The 24,796-nt window shown below is 27.9% G+C and overlaps 1 protein-coding gene across 1 annotated transcript; it reads left to right on the top strand.

Annotated features, from left to right (window-relative positions):
• The first annotated feature begins 505 nt into the window (after positions 1-505).
• On the top strand, positions 506-23,937 carry LOC111634284. The gene is made up of 3 exons (XM_023379023.1): positions 506-571; positions 15,780-16,517; positions 23,110-23,937. The coding sequence occupies exons 1-3, from the start codon at positions 506-508 to the stop codon at positions 23,935-23,937; spliced, it is 1,632 nt and encodes a 543-aa protein (XP_023234791.1).
• Positions 23,938-24,796: the final 859 nt, after the last annotated feature.

Genomic DNA, 24,796 nt, shown 5'->3' with positions numbered 1-24,796 from the left:
CCTATTAATGCCCAAAGGTCAGAAAAAGTTAAAAATAAATAATAATACCTTAAAATGAAATAAAGTAAATAAACCAAATTCGTCGTGGAAACTTCTATTAATATAACAGGCATTGATGCTATTCAATTTTCGTGTTTGCAGATAGACATCTTGGCTGTAGAAGAGGGTTTGTGTCATATCTCGGATAAAGTCAGATTTAATGAAAATTTTAATCCTTACTGAAAATTATAGTATTTTCAGAAACTTATCTCTACCCTCATAATTACTCAGCTCGTTTCTGTATTTACATTTTTTAATGCTTTAATACTTAATATTTAATAATTTTAATCATTATTTGTACAGAATTAACGTGCTGTTTTAAAGAGCTGAAGATGTAGCGTATGTTTTTTAGACATTTTTACAATTTTCGGTGCACCAAGTATTCTACAAACCGATAAAGGAAAACAATTAGCCAATAATTTCATGAAAGAAATGTGTAGTGTGTGGGCTGAGTTAAAAATGGTGCATGGAAAACCCAGTCACTCAAAATCAGGATTCAGAAGAAAGATGTAATCAAGACGTAGAAAATATGGTTAGTTCTTGTTAGTGTCCGACAATTTGTTAGTGTCTAACAACACTAACAAATTGTCAGAAGGATTACGTTTTGTACAACTTCTGAAAAATTGATGTGCATCATACTGGTATAAACTGCCGTTCCTATGAGGCCATGTTTGAAACAAAGTTAAACGTTGGACTAAAGAATTTTATACCTAAGGAGTAAGATTATACCGTTGGGTATAATCTTCCTCTTTACTTTCAGAGTTTGCGCAACTTTGGCTTACTTCGTCGTTAGTTTTAAAAAAAAGTCTCTAGATCTTCCTACTTATTAACGTTGATCAACGTTAATAAGGAGGAAGATTTAGAGACTTTTTTTAAAACTAACGACGAAGTAAGCTAAAATTGCGCAAACTCTGATAAATCAGGTACCGTCCTAGAAAACATTATAAAAGATTATTTGCCATCAGTTATATTGTTATGTGAGAGTGGCATTATATGGCACTCTCACATAACAATATAACTGATGAAGTTCAAAGATTTTCATCGTCTTCACATGAAAAATATATAACTATGCTGATTTCCAAAAACTAGGATGTTATTAATGTTACAGAGTCGGCGAATAAGAAAGAAAAAATGTAAACAGTTGATCCAAAAATAGAAAAAAATAAATAAATGTATTTAAAACAAGAGAAATGGCTTTCTCTAATTTTAAAAAAGCATGCAGAAGAAATGATTGATACTTTGAATTCCAAATTTTCTATGATGATGTTGATAATACATTATGATAATAATGTTGATGATACAGTAAAAACTCGTGTACCAGATATAGATCGAGCCCGCAGTGATGGAAAAACTATTTCGGTGTCGTTGTTGCGGTCGAAGATAAAAATCTTTACAAACTGGGTATCAAATATAGCATATTAAATTAATTATATTCCAGAAACCAATTTACTGTTTTTAAAGAAAACTTTGTTTTTTTGGAGATGTTTCTGGGCGCAAAAATTTCGTTTAGATAATGTGAAAAATGTCAGCAATTTCTGGAGGCCAAGGCTATAGTCGATGCTGCTGCAAAATTGGTTGCAAATTTAATAGATGCAAATACTACAATTAAAAAAATTCTACCGTTTAAGTAATTCCAAATGTCATCATAAGGGCATTATAAATAATGCAGATGAATTACATTGATCCATAACATATATATTAATTATTACTTGATCCATAACATATATATATTCACTATTTCCACAATTTTCACTTAAACCATTTTACTATAATTTGAAAGAAATGAGATGATAAATACCAGTCGACCCCCCTATAACACTGTTGATAATTCCGTTTTATGTGAATTCCATGTTATACGAGTCACTTAGATTTTACAAATATGTGTGCCGGGCTGTGAAGGGCTCGCGTATTTGTAAAATCTAAGTGACTCGTATAACATGGAATTCATATAAAACGGAATTATCAACAGTGTTATAGGGGGGTCGATTTATCTAACTTTCTCGATAATGTAATAGAAAAATTAAATAAATTAGAAGAAGAATAAAAATCTTTAAAATATACATCCACAATTTTTCTTGGGTTAAATTTAGAAAATATACCTTCAATTTTTTTGAGTTAAATAAATATATTCAAAGGAAAAAATGATGAAAATTAAAAACTATTTCAAATTTTCCTGGGTTAAAATAAATTCAAAGTTAAAACAGATAAAATTAAATAAATTTGAAATTATTTAATTTTTTAAAAATTCCTATGCTGAAAATAAGATATACCCCAAATGTATCGAATCAGTACTACTAACAATTTATTGTAAATTAAAAAATCATGTGACTTAAAATTTTAATCGTATATATGAACGTTTAAGCCATTATTATTAGAAATTATTCTATTTTTTTTTATCCTTTTGTTTGAGCATTCAGAAAGTCAAGCAGTAGTCTTTCCAGCTTTTTTGTTGGTTTGTTTGTTTATCAAGAGTGTAAGAGAAATTTTTAGAAAGGTGTTTTTCACACAAGACATGTTGAAATCATGATAAAATTCCATCTTTTGAACTAGGCGAATGTAATTTTGTGAAAAAAAATTGAGATATCGAGAACCTGATTTTGCTCTACTTAAGGAAATTTTTAACATTTTTTTCATGCAATCGTTAAGAAAGCATAGTACAGAAAAAGGATTGAATGTCACCCTTGTTATCAACAACTGTATTATAACAATGTATTGTTAAAAGAGGGGAAGTCAACCTTTGAATGAGTAAAAAGAATGAAGTTAACTGGTCCAAATCAAATATTAACAACTCTATTTAAACGACATCTTAACGTCATCAACGGCTCACCTATGACCTCACACCTGCAACTTAGTCTCCAAACATCCGATCACCTGATCAAAATGATCAGGTGATCGGATGTTTATAAGTTGTTAATAATAAATATAAATAAATAATATAATAAATAATATCCCTGGCCTAAGGAGGATAAATGGAGCTCAACGCGAACACCGGCGGGCTTCACTATAAAACCCATTCTCCCATCTCGCCATAATTTAGAGTGGTCTCCGTCCAAGGCTTCAGCCTCGCTATTATCTTTGAAGACAATGGCTAAACTTGCCATTATCCAGGCGGAAATGCCCAATATTCTGGGTCGTGTAATATACACCTCACCAGCAATAGAGGACAATGTCACTTCTGCAGAGATATTTGGTAATTTGTCAGAATACTTGTGAACTCTATCTCCTTAAACATAGAACAGAAACGATTTCCCTAAAACCTCGCAAGCGGCAGGCTTACGAGTATTAGTTAGTTGTGTGTTTTGTAATATCTTGTAATCTAGGATGAATATATATTAAACTTTTGTTACTCTTTAACCTGCCTAACTGTTTTTCTCGGAATTCCGACTAACACATTGCGCTCCCCACTCAACAGTCAAATCAACCCTCCTACTCAACCTTTGTTTACGATTCGCGAGTTAGGATGCGACCTTTTAAATATCCTAACTGGTGTCAGGTCTTGACGTCAGGAAGAATCTTGCAATTCGGACAACAATTTATCAAATAGCCATCCAACCATCCAATGATGACAAAGTGAGTAGGTTTTACCAACTCATTTCCGAGTATAGAACTTCCATTTGCCCCCATGCTTTAGATAAATGTTAAAATAAAATTAATTATAATTTAATTTTTATTTTTTTGCAAAAATTAAATGAAACGTTCTTTCCAAAATTATACAAAAGTAAAATTGTAATTTTCTTTTACGTAAATTTTTTAATAAGTCGAAATTTGTATAATTAGGACATTTAAGATCTGTAAAAATAAATAAATAAATAAAAATAATATCAAACTATAACTGAAACAATAGTCATAAATTCAGTTTATTGTTAAATTAAAGGTAACTTCATGTTTAAAAATAAAACAGAAAGAAAAACCAAAGAAAATTAATCATTTTGTTTGTACTGTACTTATTGTACGTATATTTTTTAGTCAATTTAACAATATAGAGCTTGTATAGAGCTTGTGAACGTTTTTCCGGGCAGATATGCATTTTCAGATAATTACTCCATCCAGTAGCACTAGAAAATGTTGATGAGGTAGAAGAAGAAAAAAAACATTTTTTAATAATTAAATTTTTTGCCAAATTCTGCAATTTACTTAGATACAACGTTTTGTAAGTTTATTTCCTACATTTCTAAAGTGATATTTACTCTATTCTTTTTTTTATTTACATAGAATTAAAAAAAACTAGAAATTAAAAAATAAACAAAAATTTTTTGTGAAACAATTATTAAAAATAGAATATTACGAATACATTTTACAGTAAGAAAATTCAGTTCACATTAAGAACTGGTTAAATAAATGAGATATATATTTCATATGTTGAATAAAAAATTTATTTATATTTAAACAGGTAAATCCATTTATCAAAACTATTAATTGCTCTGTTTGCCATACGTTTAACAGACTTTTTATTATTTCTAGCTCAAGGAAATCTTTATTTGTTGATTACTAAATTTAAACATTACACGTTAAAATGCTTAACTTTTATATCAATGTTTCAATTTTCTTGGTATTATAACTTAAGGTATTAACTATTTTTATTGTTCTTAAATAAACGTTTTTTCTTACATACGTAGAAAGATGCGCTCTTATCGAAATGGTATTACAACTACTATATAAGCCTATATTAATAATGTAAAATCTAGTTTCTTCTTATTTATATATGTAGTATAATAAGATATTTAGAAAATTATAACTCAATTGCCAGAGAGCATAAACAATTATAACCTATAAAATTTTAATCTAACATACTCTAAGTGTTCGGTTGCGTCCTTCTTTTACAGATTTTTATGCAAAGTTCTCTTCATTTTTCAGGTTAATTACAACAGATGCACATCTAGAGCTGACCCCTGATAACAGTTTCCCTAAAAACTTCGAGGTGTCCAGTGCCCTGTGTTGATAATGTCGATTCAACGAGTTTTTTGTCAACCACGTTTCCTAACTTCCTGAAGCATTCATCAAAAAAAGTGAATACTTCGAAACAAATACTAATAAATACCATGTATAACTTAATAGCAATTGAAATATTTATGGTTTTGTACTAATAAAATAAATTACTGATAATTCCTTGAAATTATTTATTAATTGAATTGTTTTATTTAATCTTACAAAAGTTATTATAATTATATACATTTTAAAAACTTTATTCAGTTAAAAGAAAAATAATAAAAGTAATTCATATATCACCCAAATATTGTTGATAGTTTATGCTTTTATAGGAACACATAGTTATTTTATTTAATCGAATAAATATAGCATGTCAACTCGGGCGATTTTTGTCATATCACTTAAAAACTTGTATCGACCAGTATTTTAAAAATTTCTAATATAATTTCATTAGAAGCTTTCACGAAGTATTATAAGTAATGACCTTTTTACTTAAGAAATATCCATGTCAATGCTACAGAAAATAAATACAATATAAACAGGGTGATCTAAAGTCCTTTTACAGTTTTATTCTTCAATTATTAAAAATTTCTCTTAATTTCTATAGCAAATAGAAAACTAGTTTTTTTCAATTAATGTAACAGTAATTGATTTCGAGAAAATAGAAGACCTCATTTATTGCAGTATGAACTTTATCCAAACAATTACATATTTACAAATTACTCACATATATAATGTAGACAAAACCCAAATCGTTAGGCACACTTTACCATAAATTATCTAATCAAAATATATAATTTAATGACTGACTAACTTTTTCTAGCTACAGCCTGCTACTGTATAGAAACAGAACGAAAGTTTAAATGCTATTCTTAGTTGCTCTTTTCTCCAGAATTGTTTAAATTTATTTAATTAAGTCCAAAATTAATTTGTAATTATTAATCTTCACACAAGAGACCCATTAGTTCCGAGTGGATAAACCACTAAATATTCGTAGCTGCTAGCAGTTTTGTGTCTGCCAACGGGCTATCGTGTGTAGTTTTTCGGGTTTTCTTCGCGTATCTAACATCTAAACACCAAACAGAGGCCAGTTCCTATGGAAAGTCTTCTCAGGAGACACTCCCTTTTATTTTATTCTATCAATCTAATCCTTTGCACAAAAATGTTGCTCATCTTTATATCAATTTCAGATATTTAATTAATAAAAATATAACTTCTTTATAGCCTGGAAAGTAGTGAAACAATTTACTTGAGTTCAAATCAAAACAATGGTAAAATCATTGGAATGGAGGCAGAACAAAAAAGTGATGAATTAATCTAGGTGTAGTATGAAACTATAGTTCCCATTTAATTTTTCTAAAAATAAATTGACTAATTAACAAATAAAATTTTTATATTTGGGAAATATAAAATATGATAATTTATCTTCGAAAATTGAAGTTATTATGTATTATTCTAGGGTTCAGCCAACTTCATTACCCTCTCAAAATATTCATCAAACATTGTTAATTCACCATTTAATGAATTTAAACCGAATTAATTTTTAGACTTTTGCTACATAAAATGAATTAGACATCTGGAAGTTCCATAAACTCGTTCATAAAGCTGACCTCTCGCAGCCAGCAGTGAAACGCTATATAAAAACGGATCCTCTACTTAAAATTCTAAATATATAAAGTAGGCAATCTAACATTGTCTGCTAGAAAAACTGCCATTCTGAATGGATTATCTCAAAACGCTTAGAACCAGTCAACAGAAGCATAAATAGAGTGGTGTATCAATTCGATTTATTTATTCAATTCAGGAATAACGTATCGACGCTATTTGCTGTATTTTACATTACAGTAATTTTAATTTTTACTCATTAAAACGAATAATTTGATTGATGTCATTATGTCAACCGTTCAACATCCCATTTTTCGTCAGTTACAACGACCATTAAGAAAAACTTTCTGTTCTTATATGTAAATTTGACATATATTATTTAAATATATATCTGAATTTCAGAGATTTATTAAATGTATATTTTTCCAGCATAATATAACTTAATATATATTTATGAATCGTATTTCTACGTAAATCTATGAGAAAGTATAGTGGAAATTATCTCTCATTTTCCCGAACATCGAAGGAATAAGAATAATTTCTATCGAACGCAATCTTACTGCTCGATCTAGAGAAAGTATAAAATCATCAAGAAATCAAATTTGTTTTACAAACATTAGGCAAAAAATTATAGAAAACTGAAATGGATAAATCCAAAGGATGAATTATTATTTTCTAGTATCACACCGAGAGTATAACTAAATATTTATAAATTATACACGGAAAAGGATTAGTCCTATTCCGTGTGCTTTGCTGACAATCATGAAACTTGATTGGACGAGAACCTAAAGTAGCCATTTTGAATCGAAATTTCGTTATATCCGTTATATATTAATAGTAACGTTGTGGATCTCGTATTCTTACGGCATTAACTAAATATATCGTAATAATGTGCCTTAGGATATTTAATAAGGGGATAAAAGAAAAACCGGATAAATATAAATACATTTTGTAAATTTTTTCATCCAATGGAGATTATTATTAATAAAATTAAAGACAAGGTCTGTCCATTTGTTTTTAATTTTAATTGGATATATTTGTGTTTTTTAAAGGCCTTTTTTTAAATTCTGGCGGCACGTAGCCTATAAAGGAAGGTCTGTCGCCGTGAATGTGTAGTCTGGAACACAAGAAATAAATGGTGGTTCCTTTTGAGTAGACTTTGTCTTTAATTTTATTAATAAATACATTTATTTACTTTTTAGTTGATAAATATAAAATTAGTTAATGCCTTAGTAGAGTTTCAGTACTGGTATTTTTAAAGCTAACAATACAGGACTAGACTATTAAGAAGTAATAATTACATTACTTCTTAATAGTCTAGTCCTGTATTGTTAAAACACTATTCCAGGAATATGTAAGAAAATCAAAGAAAATTTCTCTTGGTTTTATCTGAATTATTTGGACAAACAAACTATTAAAGATGTTTTCTTACTATGCTTAGCGATATACGTAATATTTTATTTCTGCCAGTTTGTAGAAGTGTGAATTGCGTTTCCGTAAATAACAAGCATATTTAAAATAATCTTGGATTAATCAATCTCAATGAATAAATCGAATTTATTTTTCTAAAAATAAATCTGATTTATTGAAGATTTTATAATTTTTCTGGCTCCAGAAAGATGGTATCGATAAAAATTCATTCGGTATTCCTCAAAATACCGAATTTTAACATGTGATCTGATAATTTCAGATCACATGTGAAAATACAGGTACTGTATTTCCACACGTGATTTGTGGAAATATTCTTCCTATAGTAGGAAATAAACACTTTTTTTAATAATAAAGTTTAGAACTTAAAGATTACGCTTATTAACTTGTAAATTATTGCTTACGTTTTCTTTTAGATTATCAGATCATTTTTCTGTAGCGTATCGATAGAAATTTTATTGATTTTACCCTTAATTTAGAGAAAGAAAATTTATTTGCATTTAAATCAAGACATTAACGGGAAGTATTGTAGTAAACATTGGATTATGCCTTAAGTTATTAATATTTAGGTCAAAAGGATACTTTTTTGCTTAAAAGAAAATGAAAAACTGCTATCTATACTTTTTTTATTTTCTTCTAAACGGGTTTATACTTTACTTTATCTTTAATCTTTCAGATTAATATGTAAAGTATAATAAATTCTCTCGTTAGTTAATCTCAGTGGGTAAATGTTCATGTTACATAGTTGATGTTAATAAGTATTATGCAATTTTGGTCTCGAAGAAAGTTATGTTACGTAGATATTATGACATTAAACTATACATTTCATTGTAAGACCGCAATTTCTGTTTTCCGAATTTTCGTGAATCTTGTAAGTTTTTCGCGAATTAAAAATATTTATCTTTGCTTGATGTTGAAAGCGATAATTATTAAATTACATTTTACATTGTAAAAACAAAATCTTAAATACAACTTTATAGTACAATATAAGAAGAACACAGTACTTTCTTATATTATACGTTTAACCAGATGAAATTATTAATTAAACTTTCTTAAAATTCTGAATACAAACATCAGCTAAATTTTCTTACGCTTTGTTGAAACTTTATGAAAACAATTATATGAATTCTGGCAGTTATGCGGAAGGAATGTTGAAGTTAACCGCTGTTTTGTACAACATTTTATATATAAATATGTATTTTTGTACTGTAAAAAAGAAATTGAAAAATTTCTCGTAAGTGGAGTTAAATGTACAGTACGTTAAAATATAGGTTTAAAACATTTATATATATATATGGATTACACTTACAGTGACTCAAAAAAATGTTCACATAATTTTAGTTTTTTACTTTTTAAGCTATAAAATCTGAATAAGAATTGAAATATATAAATTTTAACATGCATTAAAATCTGCATAATCTAAGCAATATTTTCACGGGTTGGAACATTAAAAAATCACTCGTGGTTAAACAAAATATTTAATTTCAATGAACTGGGATTTGAACGTTTTTAATGCTGTTCAACGATATCATTTTCAAAAGGTAAAAAACTATTTTAAATCGTTTTTTTCATCTAAATAGTTATCAATTTAACGCACAATAATTGTTTCCAACTATAATTAATCATGAGACCACTTTCTGTGCAACAGAAGCGAGATATTGCTCTCGTTAAACAAGGGTTATCAGTCAGAAAAATTTCCTCATATATTGGTGTCAGTGTAGATAATGTGTCTAAAATATGTCAAAAGAAAGCGCCCAATGCCAAAAAACCATTACCTGGTCGACCAACAGCGCTAGATACAGTCAAAAAGCAGAATATTGTGAGAAAAATAAAAAGTATCTACATCAAAGATTGTTCAAATTTTCAGTAGATCGATTGAATAAAATAATTTAAAAGCCAAAACTCAGTTTACTTTTTTACCTGAAATTCGTATTGAGTTAAAATTTGTTTTTTTTATTATTTAAATATTTGTTCAATTTAAATTGTCTCGTAAATGTCATAAAGTGTTTGCATTTTTTATGGACTCAAATAAATATACGATTCCGTCCCAATTTTAAAATTGAAAGAGAAATTATTACAATAGAAAACTGGTTGTTAATTAATTCAGACAATCGAGTCACTATTGGAAACGTTTCTGGTCGTAATTAGACACAGCATAACACAATATCCGCACTTTTTAATAAAAACGGATTACTTCGAGATAATCTTAAAAGCCTAACTCTTCTTTAATCTTAATTGAAAATTAAAGCCCCTCAAGATCCTCTTTAACCTTAATTTGTTCAATTTTTTATATTAAACTTTGAAAGAATTTTTTAATGAAATTATTAGTATCTAGTGTGCTGTAAAGAATATTTTTTAATTTCGTACTTGTTAACAGGTATTGCTGCAAATTTAACAGTTAATGCAGTGTGTGTGTGTGTGTATTTTATATATAAATATGTATTTTTGTACTGTAAAAAAGAAATTGAAAAATTTCTCGTAAGTGGAGTTAAATGTACAGTACGTTAAAATATAGGTTTAAAACATTTATATATATATATGGATTACACTTACAGTGACTCAAAAAAATGTTCACATAATTTTAGTTTTTTACTTTTTAAGCTATAAAATCTGAATAAGAATTGAAATATATAAATTTTAACATGCATTAAAATCTGCATAATCTAAGCAATATTTTCACGGGTTGGAACATTAAAAAATCACTCGTGGTTAAACAAAATATTTAATTTCAATGAACTGGGATTTGAACGTTTTTAATGCTGTTCAACGATATCATTTTCAAAAGGTAAAAAACTATTTTAAATCGTTTTTTTCATCTAAATAGTTATCAATTTAACGCACAATAATTGTTTCCAACTATAATTAATCATGAGACCACTTTCTGTGCAACAGAAGCGAGATATTGCTCTCGTTAAACAAGGGTTATCAGTCAGAAAAATTTCCTCATATATTGGTGTCAGTGTAGATAATGTGTCTAAAATATGTCAAAAGAAAGCGCCCAATGCCAAAAAACCATTACCTGGTCGACCAACAGCGCTAGATACAGTCAAAAAGCAGAATATTGTGAGAAAAATAAAAAGTATCTACATCAAAGATTGTTCAAATTTTCAGTAGATCGATTGAATAAAATAATTTAAAAGCCAAAACTCAGTTTACTTTTTTACCTGAAATTCGTATTGAGTTAAAATTTGTTTTTTTTATTATTTAAATATTTGTTCAATTTAAATTGTCTCGTAAATGTCATAAAGTGTTTGCATTTTTTATGGACTCAAATAAATATACGATTCCGTCCCAATTTTAAAATTGAAAGAGAAATTATTACAATAGAAAACTGGTTGTTAATTAATTCAGACAATCGAGTCACTATTGGAAACGTTTCTGGTCGTAATTAGACACAGCATAACACAATATCCGCACTTTTTAATAAAAACGGATTACTTCGAGATAATCTTAAAAGCCTAACTCTTCTTTAATCTTAATTGAAAATTAAAGCCCCTCAAGATCCTCTTTAACCTTAATTTGTTCAATTTTTTATATTAAACTTTGAAAGAATTTTTTATCCATACAGTGGTATTACTGTGGGACGTGAAGTTATTAATTCAATAGCCTAAACAGCCAAACAGTTTGATTAAATTAGAATCTAAAATGAAACCACAAATCATCAAAAACGCAGTTTACCATTTTAATTCAGTGATTTTGCATTCAGTATTACAGGCTATCAATTTCGATTTGGAGTATGAAATTTGTCGAAAAATTATAAGTAATTCAAAAGAAACTTTTTATATATTTATACAGGGTAGTGTTATTCTTGAAAATGGGTGATAGAACTTGTCGAGATAAGCAAAAAATGTAAAGTAACATATTTGCAAATTCGCGATAGTTACCGAAATATTCCAGGTTAAAATTTTGTCAAACGATGCTAGAACAGGCTGCCTTACAGACGTACAGTACAGTACAGTATAAACTGTTGACCTACGACTGAAAATGGAAGCTGGTAGTGTCGGAGTAAAGTGATCGCGCGTGATTATGGCTTGTCATTTATTGAATAAGATTTAATAGTTTTAAACTGTAATGTAGCAATCAATATAAAAAAGGTTTTCTAAAATAATTAATTTTGAACTTTCGCAAAGATTCTTTGGAAGGATAGACTAAAAAGCAATTACGAAAAGCTTGTCATTGCAGTTATATTAATATTTTTTCCCTCTAAACTGACAACACTGGGATTCTAAATTAAGTCATTTTCATTACTTTAACTTCGAATATTTCAGTAAATATCGAATTTGCAAATATGTTACTCTACATTTTTGCTTATTTCGACGAGTTCTATCACACATTTCCAGGAAGAAGACTTATTTTGCAACACCTTGTATATATTAGGATATACAATGTATTTTGTATATTCTAATTTATATTCAATGTACAGTCAACCCCCTATAACACTGTTGATAATTCTGTTTTATATGAATTCCATGTTGTACGAGTCACTTAGATTTTATAAATACGTGAGCCGTTCACAGCCTAGCACACATATTTATAAAATCTAAGTGACTCGTACAACATGGAATTCATATAAAACGGAATTATCAACAGTGTTATAGGGGGTTGACTTGTATATGATAATATACTGCTATGATCAGAGCGGTAAAGTTTTTATGAAGACTGTCGCAAACTCGCAGTCAAGTTTTATTTATTTTTTACATCATTAGTTAATGAAAAAATCTAATAAAAACGGTAAGGTTTGTGGGAATTGTAGGTATGATTTATCTCAGATACTGAATAAATATGGTTTATCGCCAGTCACATTTATCTAGGAAGAATAATTATGGAAAGGGTCGTTTGAAACCAAGGTTTCGAACGATCCTTTTCAAATGACCAATATGATTAATAATTCTAATCTTTCCGAATTATAAAAGAAACTTTCTACTCGTCATATAGGATAATTATGTTGTATTGCTTGCTTTTCCAAGTGAAAATAATTTTATGTTTCCATCCATTCCATAAAAATTTTAGTCTTTTGGCTCAAGTTCGGTTAAATAGAAACAAATTTTTCAATGAATTTTTCAATCAAATTATATCCAAATCTAAAAAATATGTGAATTATGTCTGTCACCTATGCCTATCTTTGATATATTTTGTACATATAATAAACTATCAATATATACGTCGATAATTAATATGCAAGTAGATCAAATAGTCGCTATATCTACTGAATGTTATTTTGGAACTTTTTAAATGCTATTTGTAGAGTAGAGGTATACAAGATGTACAGTTTCTTTCTAATTATTTAAAAACTTATCATCAAGAAACTGTTTAATTTAATAATGTTGACTTATTTTGTAAAATTAATGTATATATACATTATTTAATTTAAATATTACCTTTACTATGCCTCCTGTAATAAGATTTTCCCTTTTATTAATAAAGTTTAAGATTGATTAAAATCATCATTAAAAATACGAATATAAGAACGTGGTTTTCTTATATTCAGATCATCGTTCTGTATTGATATATGTGTTTGATTTCCTGTGAATTTCCTATGACTATATGTTAGTTATTCCTGTTTTGTTATCTGTTCTAGATCCTGTTTTTTTATGAAGCAATTGGCTGTATTTCTGTTTTGTCTCAGTGCACCATTTGCATTCTCCTTTGTCACGGGATAATTGTTGCTTATTAATTGTTATCATAAGGTAAACAGGTAAGTTGTTTCTTTTTATATAATTTATATTCTATATTCGTAATAAATTATCTCTCTTTAACCCATGTTTTACTTTCTGGGCTGTTATAAAATATAATTTGGGAGAAGTTATTTTGATCGGTTAAATTTTGACTTTTCAATTTTAAAAATTTATAGGAAAGTAACGAATTGAAGTTTCAAAACTCTAAACCATAGGTTAATAGAAGAATTAAATAGGATTCTAACGCAAAAACTGGCTCTATTTTCTTTCGTTTTCAAGAATCTATGGAAAAGGATTTCCCTTGAAAATGCGTTACACAGTGAAAACTGCTTAGGCGACCACCTGCATTCGAAGGGCACCTGTCAAAACGAACAAAAATTTCTGGCACGGAATAGTTTATACATAGAGTCTTCGTATAAGTTACCCGTATTAAATGACCACCTGTATAACGCGACCGCGGGCATCGATTTTTGGTCCGAATAACATACGACACCTGTAATAAGCGACCACTTCCGTGAATATATCTGGTCTAAACTCTTGTTCGAACCCACCCAGGGCACTTCTCCCACCCTTGAAATTAGGTGAAGGTGTTAATAAATTAGTCTAGCAACAAAAGAAATTCATTTCAATAATGTCAGAAAAACGAAAGAAATGCAAAGTGCTGTCGTTAGAAGATGGTGTTAAAATTATCAGAGAAAGTGAAAATGGTTTATCACAACGGCAATTAGCGGCGAAGTTTAACTGTGGTAAAGCAAAATTTATTTTACCGTAGACCTACTGTATTTTACTTAGGGGTATAAAATATTGTACACGATACAATTAATCGGATGATCTCATCGTTTGATAAAATTTATTTTATTTATTTATTTATTTATTTATTTATTGAAGCTCATATACAGTAGAGGAGAGGAGGTATTATGGAATACTATTTACATTTCTAAAAATAACTTTACTGGTTTTTGAATAAAAATCCCAAAATCATCATGAGTACATACTATAACTAATTGTAATAAACTGTCACTTGTAAAAAAAGTACTATTTATTTTGTTGTAATAAAAAAAAATTATTTAAAAAAAGTCACAAATGAAGGATAATATGGAATAGGTGGTTTAAACCATTGAAAAACTAATTAGATTTCATAAAACAGTTATTTTTAACTATAAAAACCATATTTTTAAGATTATGTGCATGTCATTCCTGCTTCGAGTCTATTTACAAAAGATATAATTTTCTATCTCTGCCCCGGTACAATCAAGGTGAGCCCACAGAGAACAGCTGAAGCATTGAATCCAAATTCTCCCTCGTTCATCTTCGGAGAATTTTCCGTTACAGAAGATACATTCAGCGTCTTCGTTTTCTGGTTCTTTAGTTGATGGCATGAAGTTCATTACAGACGATACATCACAATGGAACGATTCGTCGCTGCTAAGTGCCCGAAACGTGTAGAAGTACCCTTATCAACTAAATAAAGATGGAAAAAAGCCAAGTATTTAATTAATAACACAATCTTGTGTTCAACAGTCAATAAATACTAAAACACGGTTTCAGAAAACAAAAAATAAATAAATAAAATTAATTAATTAATTAATTATAATTATAATTGAAATCAAATCAATTAAAACATAATATTTCGAAAGTGTGCATGAAATACTTGTTGTCTGTCTTCATTGATTCGGTTATATTTCATCCACACAGATTTAAGTCTCTATTTAGAGCACTTTTTTAACGTGTTAGTTTCGGTTTCGGTTGGCGGTGAAAGAACATTTGGCTTTTATATATTTATATAGAATAAATATAGATATAGTTAAAATAATATTTATATAATATTATAATACTTTCACAGGCATTTTTATGTATGAAATACAGATAAAAAGGTAAAAGGTTTTGTTTCGAGGTCGGAAATGGTTAATTCATTTTATACTGTTTCCTATGGGGAAATTTGTTTCGGGTTTAGAACAAATCGGTTTTAGGAACAAATTATGTTCGAAACTCGAGGTTTTACTGTAAATATATATAGCCTAAATGCAGATAAATATATATAAACGTTTATTTACAGTTATATATGCATATATATTCACTTTTTTAAATATATTTAACATTTTTCAGCTTATTCGTCCCGAAATGAAGTCGTTTAATTTAACTGAATCCCATTTAAGTAATTATGGCTTTGAAGCTATTATCAATAACGAAGACATGAAAACATTTTTCAAAAGATACTGGCATTATTCCATCTACGTATCATTCATATATCTGTCGACTGTCTGTTTACTAAGAGAGTACATGAAGTTTAGACCCGCCTACGATCTCAGACGTACATCTATAATTTGGAACGGATTTCTTGCAATTTATAGTATAATTTCTGTGTTAAGATGCTTGCCCGCAGTTTATTATTATGTCACACGTTACTCCTTCTATCAAATAGTCTGCGATAAATCTCTAATAGAACTGAGACCCGAAACTATATTCTGGATTATGCTTTTTTCACTTTCAAAAGTTTGGGAATTGGGAGATACCTTGTTGATAGTGTTAAGAAAAAGGAAACTGATGTTTTTGCATTGGTATCATCACGTGGCTACTCTAATTGCAATATGGTATACCAGATCTAAAGAGGGTTCTTTTGGAATTTGCTTTGGATTTATGAATATCGTAGTTCATTCATTTATGTATTCTTATTTCGCTTTAAAGTATTTGAATGTAAAGATTCCTGTTAAAATCTCCATGTTTATTACAGCTATACAAACATTGCAGATGTTATTTGGAGTCTTGCTCTCGTTTTGGGTCTATTGGCTGCTCATCAATGGTTACAAATGTGATACTTCTAAAGACAACCTCGAATTCATGTTTGTAATGTATGTATCGTATCTATTTTTATTCAGTTATTTATTCTATAATTCTTACATAAGAAATAATCGAAAAGAAAAGAAATCAGAATAAACAGAAGATTAGAAGTGATATAAGAATAAATACTTTCACCTGATATATCGAATTGAATTGAAATAGGTTATACCATATTGCAATAACAGTATTAGGTCATTTTCAAGGAACAGTTTATTTAAACTTATATTATAAAATATGTTTATAATGATCAGAATTTATTTTTGCTATTCCTTCTAAATAGTCACTACAATTAAATCGACATTCTAAGGAGATAATCGACCGAATGTAAAAAAATCTTTGTTCTCTCAAAACTCGAAAGTTTATAATGTTATGATAGCTGCTAAAAATATGCTTTACAAGTTGGTTAATACAATTAAATTCGTTAATTTCCAAGAAACATTTTTTGCAAAAAACAGAATTTTTCGTGGTACGACTTTTGAAGGCCTATAGAGCAAAAATATAAAATTTGCCCTCTTTTAATTTTTGATAAGAAAACTCTTTTTGTGTGGGAAGCCGTGTTAATAATTATTTTCAGTTTACGTTTATTGTAATTATTCTATTAATTTATGTTATTTCAATGAACAACTAATGTAAGTTATTTTATATCTTATATATATGAATGTATTGTTTTAATATGGTTTCAGATGTTATTATAGTTATATAATCTTATGAAAATTAAAAAGAATAAACTGGAAATAAAGTTTAAAATTAAATGTTTAAAGCAATGTATTGTTTTATAACTTTATATTCACGTTTATGTAAAGGCCGTATTTGTCATCTTGCGTTGAACCTAAAATAACGTTTAAATCATAAAAATTCAAGTGTGAGATTCTGGGACGATTAATTAGTTAAATTAAAGCAATTAAAAATTAATACGCAGTTAATTTGTGAAGTGGAAAAATCCCACTTTCTTTCTCATCACCTGGCCTTTCCGTTGACCTCTGATCCGATAGATAAAGAAGTTCAAATAACCGTACAAATGAACAATCTTTAACGTTGTTTTGAATAAGTTTTAAGAATAAATCCAAACAAATGGTTATTAATGGGAAATAGTTCAAAATTAGTTAAATTATGAAGTAAGAAGAGTCAAAACACTTCGTTGATGATATCTAAGAATCTCGTATTTGTTTGTCTTATATGACAAAAAGAGTTAGAACACCCGGAAAAAGTATCAACAACCCATCCCTCACAACCCGAAACCATAATGGGCTTGCTAAAACTGGCCCTCTTAGTACCCACAGGGTGAAAAGAGTTAAAAAGAAAGTACCATCGGTAGTAGGAAGCCACTAAAAACACAAGTTTTCTCCCAATTCGGAAAAATAGCTTCATCTCTCTCGATGACTCCACCTGTTCCGGATAAATAAATCCCGGGACAGACGGGTCCCCCAACACTCTGTCCCTTATTGTAGACCCAGCTGAACTCACACTGGATATGCAAAAAGACGTTCTGAGTGCCCACAGAACGGAGAGCCAAAAATAAAAATAAAAAATCCCAGCAAATTATAAAATAATATATTATTATTTTGTAATATGTGATCCATTAGTAGGATTATTTTTAGTTTATTTGGCTAATAAATTCACTTTTAAAACTTATATCTATTAATAATTTAAGTATTGAATTAACAATTTGTATTCTTTTATTTTAAAAGTCATTTGCCTTAACTTAATCAAATAAAATAGTATAAAAACGTAGAAATGGTCAAAGACATTGTTATAAAATATATTTCTATATTTAAAATTAATAAGAAATTAAGTATTATAGTTAAAGAATAGATAAAATTAATGAAACATTTATCTATCAATAATAAGTGTTTTATGAATGAAGTCTATAAACTAACTTTTAATGATATTTATAAATTTCGATTCGAAGTTATTTTTACTAATCTTAAACTACAACTAAAAAAATTTAAATATAAAAATGACTACAATTATGTAAGAAATTAAATAAAGAATGTGTAGATTATGGATAAAAAATATGATTTATGTCCTCGCTTCCACGTTAAAGAATGAACACCAATTGCATTCTTTAATTAATCAATCAAAGCACTGCATATCATTTATATCATTAAATTAACGGAAGTATTACTGAAAAGAAAATAATGCTTTTGAAACAGACTATACAGTACTTTATTGGTCTATTCTATTTCTATTGAAATTTACGTATATAGGCTTCGACGAAATATAACTGAATTTTTACCTCGTCAGTAATAAAAGAATTATTGAAGGATATCAAAATTTATTTCTTCATCGTCAATTGTTGAACGTAGTAAAAGGATCGTTATTCTTATATAAAGTTTGAAACATTTTTATTCAGGTATTACTTTAAATTTATTACATATTTTTTATTTATTCTTAAAATGCATTTATTTTTATTTTTTAATTAATTAAAGAAACAGTATATTTTAATTACATGTACTGTACGAATGCTTTTTATTTGAATTTATCTCTTAATATATATATATATATATATGTTAAGATATAAATATCAAGTCTCCAAATTTCAATTAACTCAGGTCCTTTTTGAAGACTTTTACAGTCATGCAATTGACGTTCTGTCAATACTAATAAGAGATTTTTCACAAGTATTTTTAGTTCAGATTTTATACGTGCAAACCTGTAGCTGCTTTTCGTCAATTTTCAAATTTCAATATTTCTATTTAGATAACTTTTAACTCTCTCCGCTTTTTAACCTAAAAGCATCAGTTTATCGGTTTTGGCAGATTCGCAAGCTCATCGTGACTTTATCTCATCAGCCAACTGATTTTATATTTAGTTTTAAGCAAGACGACAGGCATAATTTACAAATTACACAGTTTAATTTGTGCAATTTTGATTTCTTAATCATCGGGACATAGTGGAAAATATATTTTTTAAATATAACGCCATTCAAGGAAGCCTATCATTACAACTCTTAAATGAAACAATTATTCCATTGTTTTATTTATTAATAAACAACGAGATGTTTTCATAATTATCGAATTTCAGTGAAATTTAAACTTCTAAAATCCCGAAAAAGTTTTATTTATCATTCAAATACTTCAGTATAAAATAATAAAAAATAAATATACAAAACAGAGTGTAAAATTTACCATATTATGTATTATTAGAAAAGTTTAAACTTTGTTCAACGCATCTTAATTTAAAATATTTTTTTAAAATTCGGTGAAGGGAAAGTTATGCAACTCGTTGCTGGATGTTTTTTTATATTGAAGAAACACTAAGACATTAACACAAAGTTAAAAGTTGTGTATGGCACCATCTGTTACGAGCTGTTAATAATAAATATAAAAAGACAAAAAGGCTTACTTTTGAGCGTAGAGATGAGTTTAAAAAAATGTTAATGCAAGTAACGAGGAAAATTTTCATTACGTCCGATCCCATTCGAGTTATGACATATGACCCTCCTCTATCTCCCTAACTCTTCAATCTTTAATCAACAAAATTTAATAGTATCAAGTCTCTTTGTATACTATTTTTTTATATTTTATTTTCTGAGGATTATTTTTTTTTCGATTTAGGGTTCTCAAAACGTCAAGATTTGCAAACTAACCGAGTCAAATTTGACATGGTTCCAATACTTTTCCGTGTTATAAACATAATATCCGGAAAATAAAAAAATCTAATGTATTTTTTTCAGTTAGTTATTTTTACACTTTTAATCATGATGTGTCAGATTCAATTTCATGTTTTACTAACATGTAAATGTTATTATGGTAGTTCCCGAGAAAGCTTATCGACAGGGAAAATATAACTCCACAATTACTAAACTTAAATTTTAAATTGTAAAAACAGTCTGTCGGGAAGGGACACATTTACATCGTTGTAGGGCTAATTCGTCCATTAAAAACAACCAAATTAAATAAAATTTTACAGAAGTCATCCCAATCTTTAAAAATTAATTAAAAAAACACTTATCTTTAAAAATTAATTAAAAAGCACTTTTATTTATTAATTTTTTATTTAAGATTTATAACTTTTAAATTTATTTACATCGATTTATTTTTATAATTAAGTAAATTATTCCTCATCATTAATTTAACAAAAGTTTCATTAACGATTGCATCGCAATACAATTAATGATGGGGAAAAAACTAATGTCTCTCCTTGTTTAAAACTTATTTTGCATAGTATACAATGTCCAATTAAGAAATTTTATTTTACAATTAAATATCTGTACGTTTCAGTACAATATAAAAAATTTATCATAGTCATTTGCAAAACGTACAGCATTATTGATGCTAACTAATGCATCCAATGGATCCTTGGATTGTCTAGCATATTATAGTTTTTTTAATCAAAAATCTTACTAACTTTATAATCAATTTGAAAGAATATATTTTAATAAGTGGAGAGACTCAGTTCTTTTATTACCAGATTCTCTCCCATCTACTTCATTTACACTTGTGTGTGGATTCTGAATCAGACAATGAAACTATTGATAGGTAAACGCTTATTCAACAGTAAATAAGGGCAATACTACATGTTGCTTTTTTAATTTTGTTAATTATTTGTATTTACCAGAGTAATTAAAGACGGTTAAGAAGTAACAAACAAGAACATGTCATTCATAATTAGAGCAATGCTTGTGTATGTTATGTATTATCGAATACTGGTCCCAAATTTTAATCAACATATATCTACATCAAACAGAAAATATAAAAAAAATTTAAATTTTAAAAAATGCATTTTGATTAAATTTAATTTAAAAATTAAAAATTACATTTAGTTTATTTTGTTATCATATTTTATGTCTTAATTCTTAAACTATATCAATTTCGTGGTGATAATAATAATGAAAGTTTCGTAGCAGAATTATTGGTTAAATTATATACGTACCGTACATAACATACAGTAGTTGTCTATGCCTAATCCTACGATGGTGAGAAAATATTTTCTTCATTTTTATTAAAACAGAAGTTTTCGTATAGTAATAGATAAAAGTGGAAACTTTATATAAAACGCAAATCTTCTTCAGCTTTCACAATATTCTTATTATTATGCGACCAAATAAAGTGTGGGCGCTCATAGGAAACCATAAAAATTGATAGAAAGTATAACTAAGAATATTTTTACACGTGAACGCTCCCACTTTTATTTTTGGTCGCATAATTCCAAGAATGCCGTGAAAACTGAAAAAAAATTTACTTTATTTAGTGCATTTATCTAAATAAAAGTTTTCTTTAAAATTTTTTAGAATATTTTTTGTTCTACTTTTCAGTTTTATATATGTAACACTGAATTATCAAATTCTTCTTGTTTTACGATTTAATTTAACGTGTATTATTCTCTGTGAAGTTTCACTAAATTTTGCTAAAATTGTTTACAAACTTTAAAAAAAAAATGTGTCATGAGAAATGCATGTGAATGAAAAGTTTGAACTATATCGGAAATTGGGAAGTAAATGATAATTGAATTATAAAATATTATCGAGAGTCAGGGGTCGAAAACTCAAATATAGCGAAGAGCCAGTCAAATAGATGTATATCAGATGCTGGCCGTATTCAATATTATTCGGTAAACCAAAACATATTGTAATTTTAAAAAAGCATCTAACAAATGTCCTTTTGTTGCCAGGCCTTTACGACCTCGTAGACTTTTGAATTTTTTTATGCTTTAATCCCCACAGTATGTTATAAACATTGATTTTTAGAAATCATCAAGGCCATGAGTCGGAAATGAATCTTTAATGGGCCGTATTCGGCCCACGAGCCGCCAGTTTGCGATCTCTGATCTAGACAGACAAAAGAAAAAAAAAGTAAATTAGTAAAAAGGTATATAATAATAATAATAATAAAATAATATCTCTTGTGTATAGAATATAATGTTTTAACATAATAGTGTTACATTTTACTTGAACGTAAAATTTTAAAAATTGTAGCGCTATTATAGTGTATAAACTATTTAAAATTTGCTGCACTTAGATTATATAATTAGATTTAATAAATTTTAGAGCAAAATTACTATTTGGCATTTTCCGTAATCTTGTTCTATGATTTATTCAAATTTACAAAAAAATATTCAAACTGTAGCAAAGTTTAAATTATAGAGACGTCTTAAACATCTCTTTTTAAAAATATTTTAATTAATAACATGATTTCAGAAGGATAATATAAAAAAGAATAACAGTTATAGAGATAATGATTAATAAGAAAAAACTTACTGAAAGACTATGCGCTCTAATTTCTTTTTCGTAATTTTAAAAATCTTACTGACAAAAGTATAAGTTAATTTTTTTTAACAACGAGAAAAATTTTTTTATATCACTTACAATTGACAAGTTATTTAAATTTCAAAAATATAGAAAAAATGTGATATCTTATAAATATTGCGTCCTTAAACTATAATATTTTATATATATTTTATTGAATTGTTTTCATGTTAAATTTTCCTTCCTATATTTCCTTATAGTACATTTTAAGGAAATATTAATATTATCGATATTGTATAAACTGTTGTGTAACGTACACATATTAAGCTATATATAAACATATATATACACAAATATGTATATATTATATTATATTAATATAATTTTTTAAGTTTACATATTATTTTTCAGCAAATTCTTTCTGTCATGAAGCCATCTAACATGACTGAATGTCTTTTAGTTCACTATAATTTTGAAACCATCGTCAATTCCGAAGATGTAAGAAGATTCTTTCAAAGATACTGGCATTACTCCATTTATGTATCGTTCATATATTTGTTGACTGTTTATTTCCTAAGAGAATACATGAAGTGCAGACCCGCCTACGATCTCAGACGTACATCCATAATTTGGAATGGATTTCTTGCATTATTCAGCATATGTGGAACATTAAGGGGCATTCCTGTATTATATTATAACTTTACACGTTATTCCTTTTATCACGTTGTTTGTGATAAAACTTTAACAGAACAAAGTCCTCAGACTATATTTTGGGGAACGCTTTTTTTGTTTTCGAAGATTTGGGAATTCGGAGATACTTTATTGATAATATTGAGAAAAAGAAATCTAATGTATTTGCATTGGTATCATCACGTGACTACTCTAATCGCAATATGCTATACATCATACAGAGAAGGCTCTTTTGGAACCTTCTTAGGTTATACAAATATTGTAGTTCACGCTTTTATGTACACATATTTCACTATAAAATCTACTGGCGTAAATATTTCTGTTAAAATTGCCATGTTCATTACAGCTATGCAGACATTGCAAATGTTATTTGGAGTCTTGCTCTCGTTTTGGGTGTATTGGCTGCTCATCAATGGTTACAAATGTGATACTTCTAAAGACAACCTCGAATTCATGTTTGTAATGTATATATCGTATCTATTTTTATTCAGTTATTTATTCTATAATTCTTATATTAGACCTGACCGAAAACAAAAGAAAACAGAATAACCAGACTTTCAGGGAAAGTAATAGTAATTAAGAATAGATACATTTTAATATGGATTGTATTTTACCGAATGATTTATACGGGAAAACGAAGATATACAGCTGATATGTTAAATAGATATATTGCAGTTATAATATTATGTTGTCAAAAGAATATTTTCTTTTATTTCTTGAAATATTGTAGAATTTACTTTAGTTTCTTATTTCTTGTCAACATTGATTAACTACAGCTAAGTTGACAAATTACGGACATAGTCAACCTCGTAATGATTGGCCTATAAGTATAAAAACTTTCTTACAGGTAAACATTAGATTTGTTACGGCGGTTACATAAGTTAAATTACAAAATAAAATGTTATACGAAACATTTTTCTAAAAGTTCAATATTTTCGGTTTTAAATACGGTAAATAAACTGTAATTATACTCAAAAATATTAAATACGAATATTTGTTGCATGCTAATACTGTACAGCACATACGGATTTTTTCAGAGTGGACGAATAGCATCTACAATAATATTTTCGTATTCATATCGATCCATTCTTACCAGTACAGCCAAATACATTCTTATTATATTTCCGCAATTGGCAGTTTATAATGAAAATCATGGCCCAGTGCACGAGCCCTAATCCATTAATTGCATTTTATTTTTATAAAGAGGAAGCATTGTTTCCCAATATGCAAAATTTCATTGGCAAAGGCCTATTCATACAGGAGTTATGAGCAATCGAAAATCATTAGATATGCATCAGTAAATATTTATGTGAGGGGTTTATTGGTAATATATGAAGAAATTACAAACAAATATAATTTATTGTACAAAATTAATACAATAGTTCCGCTCACCAAAAATAAATAAATG

Source organism: Centruroides sculpturatus, unplaced genomic scaffold (genome assembly GCF_000671375.1).
Source record: "Centruroides sculpturatus isolate CEXI.00-Female unplaced genomic scaffold, Cexi_2.0 scaffold828, whole genome shotgun sequence".
Lineage (NCBI taxonomy): Eukaryota > Metazoa > Arthropoda > Arachnida > Scorpiones > Buthidae > Centruroides > Centruroides sculpturatus.
Note: the sequence above shows the minus strand (reverse complement) of the source record. Positions and strands in the feature narration are given on the sequence as shown.